General features: G+C 39.6%; 1 protein-coding gene across 1 annotated transcript; it reads left to right on the top strand.

Annotated features, from left to right (window-relative positions):
• Positions 1-1,922: 1,922 nt before the first annotated feature.
• On the top strand, positions 1,923-6,899 carry CSTA (cystatin A). The gene is made up of 3 exons (XM_034411100.3): positions 1,923-2,270; positions 4,858-4,959; positions 6,595-6,899. The coding sequence occupies exons 1-3, from the start codon at positions 2,049-2,051 to the stop codon at positions 6,721-6,723; spliced, it is 453 nt and encodes a 150-aa protein (XP_034266991.2). The 5' UTR covers positions 1,923-2,048; the 3' UTR covers positions 6,724-6,899.
• Positions 6,900-15,148: the final 8,249 nt, after the last annotated feature.

Genomic DNA, 15,148 nt, shown 5'->3' with positions numbered 1-15,148 from the left:
ACATCCAGGGTAATTGTGTATCTAGGTCCCCAAACCCTCCGGATACTGGAACAGAACCTCTATGGCATCGCTCAAGTGACCTGGGGTGGAGATATAAACGGAGTATCATTAATGGGACTTCCATGGAAATACGCAAGATCTCCGATCTTCCCGGAAATACGCAAGATCTCCGACCTCCGAGTGTTTCGTTGCGCACTGAAGACCCTGTTGTTCCGCCAGGCAGGGCTATCAACTTAATAATTTTAATTGGGGTATTTTAAATGTTTGGGGTTTTAAATCGGCCAAATCTATGTAATTATTTTAATTTTTAATTATTGTTGTGTGTTGTGTTTTTAAATTGGCTGTACACCGCCCTGAGTCCTTCGGGAGAAGGGCGGTATAGAAATAAAATTATTTATTTATTTATTTTATTTAATGTGTAACTGTAACCAAAACACAGTTACAAAGTTTCAGTAGCACAGCTCAAAGCTCAGGACCTTCCTAAAGGTTTCTACAGCATTACAATATTGGCATTGTATATGTTATTTATTATTAGATGAACATTATTTTTGAGCATCCATAGTTCAGCAAATATTGTATAATGGATATGTACACATTTGTTGTAATGTGCACTTCTGTCCCTAATATACAAGATAAGTGGAAACCCCCAAAACCAGTGGAAAACCTCTGAGCACTCTTATAGTTAAAACCATTCCAAAGCATAGAAGATTAGCTAGAGATAGTTTTTACTCAAAATAAAAATAATTATTGCTAATACTTTTTTTTTTTTGCTTTCTCACTGTGGATTTGAGGCATCAGTTCATAAGAATCATGAACAGGTAGTCCTTGACTTATGATCACAATTGAGCCCAAAATTTATGTTAAGTGAGACAGTTAAATGAGTTTTGCCCCATTTTACAACCTTTCTTGGCCCAGTTTTTTTAAGTGCATCACTGCAGTTGATAAATTAGTAACCTGGTTGTTAAGTGAATCTGGGTTCCCATTGACCTTGCTTGTAAGGTCACAAAAGATGTTCACATGACCTTGGGAAACAGCAGCGGTCATAAATATGAACCAAGCTCATCTGAATTTTGATCACATGATCATGAGGATGCTGCAAAGGTCGTAACTGTGAAGCACAGTCATAAGTCACATTTTTCAGTGCCATTGTAACTTTGAAGAGTCACTAAATGAACTGTTGTCAGTCTTTAAAAACTTAAAACATTATTCTAGAAACAAGGAAAACTAATACCATGCAAGGCATGGATTCTCCTATTTCTATCCACCTTGGGCAGGTGAGTGTTGTATTGTGCTTTGTTATGTATTAGTTGGCAATTTCACAAGGCTCCGTTTGTCATTCTTTTGCTTTTATTCATGGAAGTGATTCAGGAGGGATCCCTCGTAAAACTAAAATGGTCCGTTAGAATCCAAGCACTGGACGATCCATGCTTTAATGTTAGGCATTGCCAAAAAATACTGGTAGATGTGATTCACAGGATTTGCTGATGGCCTCTGGGGGATGACCGTAAAAATAAGAGCCCCTGCTTCCCATGCACGTTTTTGGTTTAGACTACTAGAGCATTGTATGAAAAGGCTGCCTCCATATTACAGACAGTTTACTCCACCGGACAAGACAAAGGGTTGTATATTGCTCAAAAAAATAAAGGGAACACAAGCAGAAGACATCCGAGATCTGAATGAATGAAATAGCCTCATTAAATACTTTGTTCTTTACATACAGTAGTTTATACACTGCTCAAACAACTAAAGGGAACACAAAACTAAGGCTATTTCATTCATTCAGATCTCGGATGTCTTCTGCTTGTGTTCCCTGCATTCTACCTGCAATCACGCAGCGTTGAACAACTTAAGCCGCTCAAATAAAAATGACTGAGTTAGAAGTGTCTTTTCCTCCTTTTCTTCCGGCTCTTTATTTCCACACACTATTAACTGAGTCACCGTCACGAGCCAGCCGATCCCCTCCGCTCGAGCCTCCCAGCTTCTGGACTGACTCACGGCGGAGGTTTTCCAAAAAGGGCCTCGGAACCCGGAAATACTCTGTCCACCGAATGAGAGGCTCCGTCCGCACCACCTCTGGCCACGCCCCTAACCGGGCACAGCTGATGCAAGGCCTGGGCGGGGGCGGCGGCGGCGGCGGGGGAAACGCTGGGTTTGTGTTTGCACAGCGAGTGGGCATCGCTACCTCCTGCTTCCCTCCACCAACGATGTCGTGCGGCGGACTTTCCGAGCCAAAGGCAGCGACTGCGGAGACGCAGCAAATCACGCGGGAGGTAAGGAAAAAAAAAGAGCCAACTTTGCATCCCCGCCTGAGAACTTCTTTCCCTTTTCTCCCCACTGCCAGCGCTCACCCTGAAGCCTTCGGTTGTCCGCCAAAGTTTCCCCGCTGTCCCCTTTGTAACTTTGTAAGTGTCGTAGTCTTGGTCGGAAGCCCGGATAGTGATGGGATGAAACTGCTCTGCTTCTTGCCTCACCCTTTCAACCAACCGTGGCTGTGGTTTGACAAAAACAATCTAAGGAGCTCGGTTGGAATCTGCCATAGGTTGTCCCTTGGTGGCCAAGTAGATGCATTTTAGATGCTCACAACAAGCCCAGATTGGAGGGCATCGCCTCATTCCATTGTTATTTTCACATCCCCTTTAAAACAGCAGTGAGCGTTGCCCTCCCTCATAGAGAATCTTCAGCCTGTAAAGGCTCTGACATAGCCTTCGAGGTAGTCCAGACAATAAGTACAAGCATGAATACTACCTACAATAAAGTTATATTGTAAGATTACATTAACAAACTCTTTAAAGCCCAAAAGTATTTCTTCCCTCCTTTCTTTTCTTTTACTTTCCAGGAAACTAGGGAGGATCCCTTCTGAGACGCTTCCTATGCCCTTTTCCTTCCATAGGCTTTCCTTCCTTTTGCAGGAGAGGTGTCAAGCAGCTTGTTGTGGGGAAAATAGGAGGAGGAAAGAGTATCTGGTATATTTACAGCCTTGAATTCTATATGAAAAAAGCAGGATATATATTTTTTTAAATCCAGAAATTATTTTGTGAAATATTTAAACTGATATTTTAGAGTTGTTGCTTCATTCTGGGGACCCAATTGTCACTCAAAAAGCAGGGCAGGAAATAGAAGCTGTTTTCCAGTATTTTACTTTTGAAGTTTGAAAATTAGCTGAATCAGATACTTCAGTAAAGAGCTGGTTTATATCCAGAATTAAACTTTTGCTTGTGCTTTGCAATATTGTAAAGATTGCATTTCCATGCCAGAGATTTGTAAAACGTTCAGTCATAAGACTGACCAATTGGAAGAATATGATGTCTTGATTTAGGACAAACAAACAACAAGAAGGGCTCCTCCCAAATATTCTGATTTAATGAGAGGCTATAACATTTATTTTTAATGAACTACTTCATTGCAGTGTAGCTCTGCTTTCTCTGTTGCTGTTTCTGATTATCTACCAGGCACAGCAAGTCGAACATATCTTGGCTGGTTCCTGATGTGCCTTGTGTCACAGAGAAGTTTAGCAAATAAAGTTTTGTGCATCACTTTCCACAGAACAGGATAATTTCTCCTATTTATTTCTTCCCTTTGCAGTCATTATTATTTTGCTGGTCATTGACTGAATAAACAGCATTTCCATTTCATTTTATTAATTAATTCCTTGATTTATTATTTTCTAATTTACAGCTGTGAATACACTCATGACATAGTGACATATTGTTAATCTATAATGCCCATACAATAAAAAAGAACATTAAATGTCCTTGATTCTGGCATACTTTGCACTGTGAAGCAAACCACTGTGATGGTTTAACATGTGGCATAACCTAAATTAGTTGTGGCTCTATTCACTAAGTTATGCTTCAGAAAACAATGACTTAATGCATTTTCTAAATGGAGCCCATCAGAATTGCTCCTTTTTGTAGAATTAGAAGTCACATGAGTTAAAATAGATTTGCTTTATTAAATGAGTAATCAGTATAGGAATTTGGTTCTAGAGTAGGATTCTAAACACAAGTGCATTGAATTCCACTTCCACTGTAGAATTCATTTTCAAATAAAAAGGATGATAAAATACCAAACATAGGCTTTCCATTCCAACAGTGAAGCATAAACCTATTGAATAGTACTGGCTAATTAAGCTTTCCTATAAGACAGGATGGGTAATCTGTTTTTTAAAAGATACCCCTAATAGTGTGTATTACATCTGAATAAATCCCATTGAGAGCATTGGAGCTTCCATCCCAATAAGACAGAATAAGATGGTAAATTCAGTGAGCCACTGAAATTTCTTCCTTCCTTTCTTTCTACTAGATTTGGGCACCCAAAACACTCAGACCAATTAAACTAAGCATAGTCTAATAGAGTAAGTCCTTTAAATGTGATACAGAAAAGGAAGGGATTGTACAAATAGTCACAAAACAATAATGGTTCATGTTTATCTAGAAAAGAAGAAGGTTTAATTCTTCATCTGTGATGCAAACACTTCTAATTCTAGCATCTATACACCAAATGATTAATGGGGTAGAACAACTGGCTCTTGGGGCTGACTAGGGATGAAGTATAATCTGTAGAAAGTGTGCTTGAATTCCCCAAGACTGAGGCTTTATAAAAATATAAACTTTGAACAGAAGCATGTAAATAAAAACAGTAAAACATTGTCTCAGGAATGTACCATACTTGGTTTGGGGGCATTTCAAGCTGGAAATGTGATATCTTTTTAGAGATCATCTTTTCAACTTTCATTTCTTATTTCATTTCTGCATTTATTGTTTGTATCTTCAGTAATGACTGTGGCATTGCAAGATGCGTGTTTTGATAGTTTTAAATAGCAACAACAAGCATTTTTCTCCTTTTCTGTTCCCAAAGATAAAGTCACAGCTGGAAGAAAAAGAAAGCAGGAACTTTGATACCTTCGATGCTGTTTCATATAAAACACAAGTGGTTGCCGGAATAAACTATTTCATCAAGGTAGCACATGTGGTTCCTGTAAAATGCTATAGTATAAATTTGTTCTTGCATAGGACTACTTTATCAGGGCTGTAAAAATTCCCTGGTACCTCTTTGCTACTCTCTAGCTATCATTCAAATTTTACAGCCCAAATTTCCCCAGCTTTTGTGAGTGATAAATTACATCTAGTTTATCGGTTGGAAATGAAAACATTCTAGATTTCCTCATAGGTGGCAATAGTCACTGTGCCTGCTGCCAATTGAAAGAAAAAAAAAACTTTGTTCTAATATTTGCTGCCCAGTGTAATAGATATAACAAAGGTTGTTCAGGTAATACATGCAGGAGCTGTACAACTCCCATAAGTGCTTTGTGCAGATAGTAGTAATAGATCAGGGAGAAAAAGTCATTTTTTTAAGTTGTATTAATGATTAGGGGACTGGAGGCTAAAACATACGATGAACGGTTGCAGGAACTGGGCATGACTAGTCTAGTGAAGAAAAGGATCAGGGAAGACATGATAGCAGTGTTCCAATATTTAAGGGGCTGCCCCCAAGAGGAAGGGGTCAAGCTATTTTCCAAAGCACTTGAAGGCCAGACAAGGAATAATGGATGGAAACTGAACAAGGAGAGATTCAACCTGGAAATAAGGAGAAATTTTCTGACAGTGAGAGCAATCAACCAATGGAACAGCTTGCCTTCAGAAGCTGTGGGAGCTTCATCACTGGAAGCTTTCAAGAAGAGACTGGACTGCCATCTGTCAGAAATGGTGTAGAGTCTGCTGCTTGGGTGTGGGGTTGGACTAGAAGACCTACAAGGTCCCTTCCAACTCTGTTAATCTGTTAAATGCAATTCATTTAGCAGTGTGATGGAATGGAGGAGCCTATGTCAAGGCCAGTAACAGGTTTGATAGAGCTCTTTGCAATCATGGTGCATGGAGCTCAAAGGGACCGTGTTAATATCACTTTATAATGCCTTGGTAAAACCACACTTGGAATACTGCATCCAGTTTTGGTCACCATGATATAAAAAGGACATTGAGACTAGAGTGCAGAGAAGATTAACAAAAATGATTAGGGGATTAGAGGCTAAAACATGAACGGTTGCAAGAATTTGGTATGTCTAGTTTAATGAAAAGAAGGACTAGAGGTGACATGATAGCTATCTTCCAATATCTAAGGGGCTGCTACAAAGAAGAGGGGGGTCAACCTATTCTCCAAAGCACTGAAGGCAGGACAAGACGCAATGGATGGAAACTAATCAAGGAGAGAAGCAACCTAGAATTTAGGAAAAACTTCTTAACAGAACAATTAATCATGGAATGATTCGTCTCCAGAAGCTGTGGGTGCTCCAACACTGGAGGTTTTTAAGAAGAGATTGGACAACCATTTGTCTAAATTGGTATAAGGTGTCCTGTTTGACCAAGAGGTTGGACTAGAATACCTCCAAGGTCCTTCCAAGTCGGTTTCTCTGACGTCCATTTTCAAGGTAGAAAAGATGGAGATGCCAAAAACCTTCCTGTGATCAGGATGCAGACCTCCCACTCCTAAGGTTCCTGAGATATTGTAAAATGTTTATCAGCAGTATTTCTTGCTAATTAGACTAATTTTCGTTCTCTCTTTCTGATATTGGATCTGATTGTTTTTCTTATTTTCTAGATCCATGTGGGGAATGATGAGTACTTTCATGTGCGAGTGTACAAAAGGCTCCCCCATGAAAACAAGCCAATGGAGCTCACTAATTACCAGAGCAAGAAAGAAAAGCACGACGATTTGACTTACTTCTAAAGAAATACTTAGAAGTTCTTTTCTTTTGTTACATTCCTATGGGGTGTATAAACATACATCTAAACATGTAGTGCTTATTTTGCAAAAGTTAAAAAAATATACCACTTTTTTAAAAAGATGTTCCTGTTAAATCTGCACTACACATGTCTTAACTCTATTAAAAACAAATGATACTACTTTAGTTTTGCATGTAATTTGTTATTCGAGACATTAGAAGTATTTTATCCCAATTCTTCCAAAAAACAAACAATGAGCTGGCTTTGAAGAAGAAAAGCAAGCAGTTCCTGTTATGCAAGTCTGAAACCATTTATTCTTGCATCTCTGTGAAAAACTTAGCTTTGTGCCTTTTTCAGAAAAACAACTAGGAAAACTAATATTATTAGAGTGGAGATTTAATGCTGACAGGATAGTCTCTTAGTCTGTATAGTGGGTCGGTAAAATGGAGGTGCAGGGAGAGGCTAGGCTGTATCAACAGAGGGACAATATCAAGATCATCTGAAGTGTTCGTACCACTTTATACTGCTTTGGTAAGGCCACACTTGGAATATGGTACTTCACCCAGTTTTGGTCACCAGGATACAAAAGCAATGTTGAGACCCCAGAAAGGGTGCAGAAAAGAGCAACAAAGACTGGACTGGAGGGGACTGGAGGCTAAAGCATATGATAAATGGTTGCAGGAACTGGGTATGTCTAGTCCAGGGGTGTCAAACTCAATTTCATTGAGGCCCGCATCAGGGTTCTGTTTGACCTCGGGGGGGGGGGGGCTAGCATGACATCACTTGTGTTGGGGGGCGCCTGTGGTGGCCCAAGCACTCTACCAGTGAAAACAAATTTTAAAATATGAACTCACTTCCCTTTATCTTCATGAGAACCAGGGAGGGCCAGGATTTCGATAGGGAGGAATCGGCTTCAATTTAACCCTAGCAAAATTAAATGATTCTGGGTTTTTGAACCTCCCCCCCCCCAAGGTTCTGGCAAGACATCTTTGATTCTTGCTAGTGTTGCACATTTCTGGACAGAGCTGGTGGTGGTGGGTCCTCCTAAACTCATGGTGCCTGCTCAAGATGGCAACCATGACACAGATTAATCTTGTGAACCAGTTGCATCCATTCCTGGAGCAGGAGGCCTTGTTTACAGTCACTCACACCTGGTGGTTTATTGCAAGGTGCTCTACATGAGGCTGACCCTTGAAAACCATCCTGAAATTGCAACTGGTCCAGAATGAGATTGCAGCAGTGGTGGGTTGCCCCCGGTTTGGACCGGTTCGCAAGAACTGGTAGTAAAACTGGTGGGAGGCCCCGCCCACTGCCCCGGATGCCATCTTCGGCAAACTGCGCACGATCCCATTGCGAACCGGTAGTAAAGATAAGTAGAACCCACCGCTGGATTGCAGGTACAGTTTTGGCACTCTGTGGTTCACTCATGGTACATAGCTGCTGTGTGAGCTGCACTGGCTTTCAATTTCTGGGTTTGATTCAAAATACTTGCTATCACCTTTAAAGCCTTTAATGACCCACGGCCAGGTTATTTACGGACTGCATCTCCTTGAGGGTATCTGCCTATTCCATTAGCAATAGAAGCAATAGCAGTTAGACTTATTAGGTTTGCTGAGTGAGCAGATTCCAGTTCCAGATTCTAGTCCTTCCTTAAATATTGCCATTTAGTGGGATCTAGGCAGTGCCCCCTGCCCTTTAGAGCACCCTTCCTCCTGAGATATGGTAAGCCCTACCCTTCTAGCTTTCCAAAAGCTTAGATTTTCCCAAAAGTGTTGGGATAACGTGAAACTGAAGCTAAATGGAGCAGTGGCTGTGTTACAACGGGGGACATCAGGAGTTTAGTATTGTGGTTTTGTTTTTCCTATTTTTGTTGTTTTTCCTATTGTTTGTGATCTGCCCAAGGTTATGCTGCGTAAGGTGGGTGTCTGTATAAATCAAATGAGCAAGCAAGGAAGCAGTTTCAAATTCTCCATTTCCCCTATTATTACTTCCTCATAGGCTGCCAGCTGCCTGTTCTTTTTCTAAAAAATGCAGTTAAGAGGGAGCAGTTACTGAAAGAATGATGTCTTCACTCATTAGCTGTCATCTGATCCATGAGTCAGCTGCAGCTGTAAGACCCTCCCCCTCGGACCACATGCTCAGACATTTTGCTTAGCCAACAGGCACTCAGAAAACCAGAAACAACCAGCCCAATGCCTCTTTCCAAACCTAATAATTTGCTGACTCTGCCTGATCTGTCCAGGAACAAAGCAAAAGATAGCAGTAGAACCTGATTAACAGCACAATAGTTCAGCGAATCACATATTGCTTTCCTGGGCTGATAATTGCTCAGGAAGAGTCCCTTGAAAAAAAGAGGTTAGAATAAACACAAATATCCATATTCACTCTGACCAACATTTTCTCATGTTTAAAAAAGAACAAATGGCACATTCTGGAAATGCTCTATTTTTTTCACAGTAATTTAATGTTTTGAGGACATTGGCAAAAAATAATGTGTCTAGAAAGAACAGCAATCGATTGCTTTACACCAGCACCCTCTAGCCCCCGGGCACCTACTCGCTTAGAGGAGCAGTGAGACTCACACAGCTAATGGGGAGAAATCAGGTGATATTGACGTTGAAAGTCTGGGGAGTGACTCCCAGACCAGCTTTCCAAATTAACAAGTCTAATCAAGCAGTGCCTAAAGTTTATTTGTAATTGGGCAATAAAGCTTCTGTGTCACTTAGATCAATGTTTCTTAACCTTGGCATCTTTTAAAATGTGTGCAGTTCAGCTTCCAGAATTCCCCAGCCACCTATCTCAAAGTCACCAAGGTTCAGAAACACTGAAAAAGCTCACATGCCTCAGTAACAACCTTAGAAAAAACAATAGAGGAACATTATTTTTTATTTGGAAAAAACCAGTTGACGAAGAGATGGGTAGGATCAGTGCAATTACCGGAATAGTTATGGGACAGCTATGAATTTTTATCAAAGAGGGTTGTTAGGAGTTAAGCCTAATCACATTCCACCTAATTAGTTAACATATGTAGATCTGTGTATTTGGATGACTACAGGAAACTGTGCACCTCATGGGAGCAGAACAAGCCAGCCAGTGGAGGTGGGGCTTGTAGCATAGGATCACTGCCTCTTTTAATGCATCAACCCATATTATCTAAGTGATGGCAACTCACCAATTATGTTATTGAGGTCATGCTTTTTAAGCTATACATGGAGTTCTTGACTTACAACTGTTCATTTAGTGACCATTCAAAGTAACAATGGCACTGAAAAAAGTGATTTACGACCTTTTTTCACATTTATGACCATTGCAGCATCTCCATGGTCAACGATCAACATTCAGATGCTTGATAACTGGTTCGTAATTATGAGGGTTGCAGTGTCCCAGGGTCATGTGGTCACCTTTTGTGACCATCTGATGAACAAACTCAATGGGGAAGCCAGGTTCAACTGTGTTACTAACTTAGCAACTTCAGTGATTCACTTAACAACTGTGGCAAAAAAGGTCGTAAAATGGGGCAAAACTCACTTAACAAACATCTCTCTTAGCAACAGAAATTTTGGGGTCAATTGTGATCGTAAGCTGAGGACTACCTGTAGCTATAAGCATGTATTACCATAGTTGTTGAGCTCCACAGAATGGAGAGTATTCTGTACATATACGGCTATGACTTGAAATATTTTACAGTACTTGGCATTGTTATGTGACTAGAGAAACTGGTTAGATAATGGTTAACAAGTTGCACTGGATATGAACCTGAAAGGAACTGTGAGAAAGGCTGTCAGTCAGGTTCTTTTGGTATGTATGGCGTGAATGGCCTAGGGAGAAAATGGGAGGCGCTAAAATGGAACTTTTAAAATCTACTGGTAGTCTTCTGATGCTGCTGAGTGGTGCATATTAACATTACTCCAGTGCTAGATAAGAGATTCCCAGTTCTACAGCAGAGGCCCAGCCTCTTTTAGCATATCTATGACTCAGAATAGACTGACATTTCACAGGATCTTTTTGGGTTGGCTATGGGGCTTGGGGCTGCATGGAGCAGTATTTCACTGGTTCGGCTCCTTTCTGCAAGTCCAGTCCAGTTTAAAGAGAGTGAAAAGTCCAGCCCACGGCCATTCCCTTGTGGGGTTACATAGGGCTCAGTACTCTACTCACTTCTTTTTAACATTTACATGAAACCACTGGGCAAGATTCTTTAATACCATTGGACGAAGTATTATCAGTATGTTTTACTTCTCCATCCCTGGTGATCCAAGTGATGCTGTGGCCGCCCTTTCTCAGTGCCTGGAGGCTGCAGGGATCTGGATACGGGACAATAGGCTTCAGATGGTCCCTGGCAAGATGGAAAGGCTGTGGGTGCAGGGCACCTCGTGAACTGGCTATTTATCATATTTAGTTCTGGATGGGACTTGGTGTGGCAATCTGGGAGCCTCCTGGACTCATGACTCCTATTCAAAGAGCAGGTGGCAGTTGTGGCTAGGGGGGCCATTGCGCAACTTCACATTGTGCACGATTGCACCCTTATCTGGATCATGAGGCCCTGTGCATGGTCACTTATCCCCTAGTCATCTCTCAGTTGGATTACTGCAATGTGCTCTACATGGGGCTACCTTGAAGAGTATTCGAAAGCTGTAGCAAGGGGAAAATGCAGCAGTGTGCACAGCGCTGGGAGGGTCCTAGTGTGGCACATATAACACCACTGCTGCATGATCTGCATTGGTTATCAGTTTGCTTTCAGTCCAATTCAAGATTATAGTTGATTATTTTTAATACCTTGAAAACCCTATATGGCACAGGCCTAGGATATCTGAGGAGTCATCTCACCCCAGAGACTAGCCTGCCCCATTCATGCCAGCAGAAGAGGCCTGCTATGGGCCCTATCTACTAAGGAATTCCAGCAGGTGGGGTCATAGAGAAGAGTCTTTTTTGCTGTGGCCCCAACCCTGTGGAACACACTACTACAGGAGATGAGAACTGATCCTACCCTTTTAGCTTTCCAGAAGGGCATTAAAATTTGTTTTTGCTGGTTGGCTTGGGGTCATTAGAGGGCTGCTCAATGCTGGAGGTTGTTTTTTTTTTATTATTATTAAAGAGTTTTACAAAAAGAGAAAAAAAAATTTTTTTACAAGTATTTCCCCATGCCCCCCTCCCTTCCTTACCCCCCCCCACACACTTCCCAGAACAAAATACAGGGTATAACAATTAACAATCATATGCTAAACTAAGCTAATTAACTAAGGATTCCTATCCCCCCTTCACACTTTAACTCCCCTTTTACTTAACTAAATATAAATACTCTTAATTTTTCTATTCATTCATAAGCTATTTGATACTTTTTAGTCCAATATTTGTTCTGAATATAATCAATCCATCTTCTCCATTCTGATATATATCTTTCTTGTGAGTGATCTTTCAAATATGCTGAAATCTTCGCCATTTCTGCCAGATTCGCTACTTTTAATGTCCATTCTTCAATAGTAGGCAAATCTTCCTTCTTCCAATATTGCGCCACCAAAAGTCTAGCTGCAGTTATTAAGTTTAAAATCAATTTAGTCTCTATAACCGTACAATCTGTAATTATACCCAACAAAAACAATTGTGGAGTAAACTTTATCTTCTTTTTAAGAATATTTTGGATAATCCATCATATTTTAATCCAAAATGCTTTAACTTTTTTACAAGTCCACCATATATGATAGTAAGTGGCATCATCACAATCACATCTCCAACATTTAGATTGTAAATTCGGATACATACAAGCCAACTTTTTAGGATCTATATGCCATCTATAGAACATTTTATAAAAATTTTCTCTTAAATTTTGTGCTTGCGTAAATTTTACATTTCTAACCCATATTTTTTCCAAAGTTTCCATCATTATTGGTTCCTGAATGTTTTGTGCCCATTTTATCATACAATCCTTAACTAATTCCGTTTCTGAATCTATTTCTATCAATACATTATATAATCTTTTTATATGCATTTGTCCTTGGTCTCTAATTTGTTTTACCAAATTTTCCTCGTTCTGCATGATACCAATTCTCTGATCTTCTTTCCATCTAGCTTGCAACTGACCATACTGAAACCAAGTTTGAATTATTCTTTCTTCTTTTAATGCATTTAAAGATTTTAACTGCAATATACCCCCTTCCATTTTAAGAAGCTCTTTATAAGTAATCACCTCTTGCTTTTGTTCTACACTTATATTTTTTATCGCATGTCTGGGTATTGCCCATATAGGTATCTTATAATTTAACTTATATTGATACATTTTCCAAACTCGTAACAAGGCATTCCTTAATATATGGCTTTTAAAGGTCTTATCCACCTTTTTATCATATAATAAGTAAGCATGCCAGCCATATAACAAATCATATCCTTCAATGTTCAATATTCTTTCTTCTGTTGCGTTAATCCAATCACTAATTATTGTTAGGACAGCTGCTTCATAGCATAATCTTAGATTAGGCATTTTAAGACCTCCTCTTTCATGTATATCTTGCATTATTTTTAACTTTATTCTCGGCCTTTTCCCTGCCCAAACAAAATTATTAATACCCTTCTGCCATTCCCTCAAATTTTCATCTTTCTTGATGTCACGAGTGTTTCCAGGATTGCTGTGGCTACTTGCCTACTCACAAACAGTATGGTTTCAATCAACCCATCTCCTGTTTGTAATTACCTGCAAGCCTCCCCCGCCCTAGTTAATTGCAGGTTAACTCCCCATATAAGCAAGGACCTTTTCGCTTGCTACTCGGGCCTAGATTCCTGGTTTAGGCCTAAATGCATAGCTCCTGCAGGAAGCTTAGTGCAACGCCGCAGATGGGAGAAGAATGCAGATAAGGACTCCAGACGCCGTTGCAGAGAAACTCCCATGGATGCTTGCCTTTTGCTGTTTTGTAGCACGCAAGCTATCATCGGGACTGCTGTTGCTGGACCTTTTTCCTCCCACAAGCTTCAAGCAATGTTTGCTGTTTGAACCGTTTTTACTTCAGGTGACTTTTAGCTGTGAAGTTTGTGCTGCCCCCACTTGGATTGCCTTGATGATGTATCAACGCCGAAGCTGCTTACCTTCATGCTAGCTTTATTCTCTTGTGAACTGTTTCGGTATTGTGGAGAGGGATCTAGGGAGATAGCCTTGCTTCACATACCCAGATAAGACTTTGTTTTAATGTGCTTTCTTAAAGACATAGTGCTTTTTAAATGTTTTAAAGTAAATTATATTTTTACACAAGACGCCTCTGTCAGAATTATTTCAGTCTCAGTGTGTTTACTCATGAGCTGGTTCACGGTCCGGGGTACCCCTCAACCCCATTTCATAACACTCGAGTATTGGTATCATTTGGAACAAAAATAGAAACCTAGGTAGAACATTCATTTTTATTGCTGCTATTCTTCCCAACAGAGATAATTGTAGTTTTCCCCAATTCTCCATCTTTCTGTATTTTTTGCCATAACAATTCATAATTATTTTTATATAATTTTACATTTGAGGCTGTGATATATACCCCTAGATATTTAACCATTTTTACTATTTCAAATCCTGTTAGACTTTCTAGTTCTTCTTTTTGCTTTACCGCCATGTTTTTAGTTATTATCTTTGTTTTTTGTTTGTTTATTTTAAATCCAGAAATTTGTCCATATCCATTAAACCTGTAACTGATTGTACTGGTTGAGTTAAGTAACAACCAAGTCATCTGCAAATGCTCTTAATCTATAATCATGATGTCTAATTTTAATTCCCGTTATTTTATTTGACCCTCGTATTTTATTCAATAAAGGTTCCAAAGTTAAAATAAACAATAATGGTGATAGAGGGCATCCCTGTCTTGTTCCTTTTTCAATTTTAAAAGTTTCTGTTAAACCACTATTAATTATTATTTGTGCTGTTTGTCTCTGATATATTGCTCTAGTAGATTGTGTAAAGTATTCTCCAAACTGCATCTTTTCTATTATTTTCAATAAAAATTGCCAATTCAATCGATCAAATGCCTTCTCCGCATCCAAAAAGATAAGCGCTGCAGGGACTTGGTTGTTCCTTTCCAAATATTCCAATAAATTTACAATTTGTCTTACATTACATTTCATTTGTCTCCCACTTATAAATCCAGATTGGTCATTATGAATCATTTGTTATATGATTACCATTAACCTATTTGCTAATATTTTAGCAAAAATCTTATAATCAGTATTTAAAAGCAATATTGGCCTATAATTCTTAGGTTGACTACGGTCTTGATCCTCCTTTGGAATCAATGAAATAAAAGCTGTTCTCCAGGAAGGGGGTACATCTCCTCCGGCTTAAATCTTGCAAAATAGTTCCTTAAGCGGTTCTATCATTTCTAACTGCAAATTTTTATAATAAACAGCTGTCAGTCCATCTATGCCTGGAGCTTTACCCCCCTTTAACTGTTTAATTGCTAAAATAA

This window comes from Pantherophis guttatus, chromosome 2, assembly GCF_059756535.1.
Source record: "Pantherophis guttatus breed Tessera chromosome 2, ASM5975653v1, whole genome shotgun sequence".
In the NCBI taxonomy this organism is placed as follows: Eukaryota; Metazoa; Chordata; class Lepidosauria; order Squamata; family Colubridae; genus Pantherophis; species Pantherophis guttatus.
The sequence above is the reverse complement of the archived record's forward strand: the minus strand, read 5'-3'. Positions and strand labels throughout refer to the sequence as shown.

Coding starts and splice junctions, on each gene's coding strand:
- CSTA (XM_034411100.3), top strand. CDS start 2,049: ATGAGAGGCTCCGTCCGCACCACCTCTGGCCACGCCCCTAACCGGGCA. Junction 2,271..4,857: donor CGCAGCAAATCACGCGGGAG/GTAAGGAAAAAA, acceptor CTGTTCCCAAAG/ATAAAGTCACAGCTGGAAGA. Junction 4,960..6,594: donor GAATAAACTATTTCATCAAG/GTAGCACATGTG, acceptor CTTATTTTCTAG/ATCCATGTGGGGAATGATGA.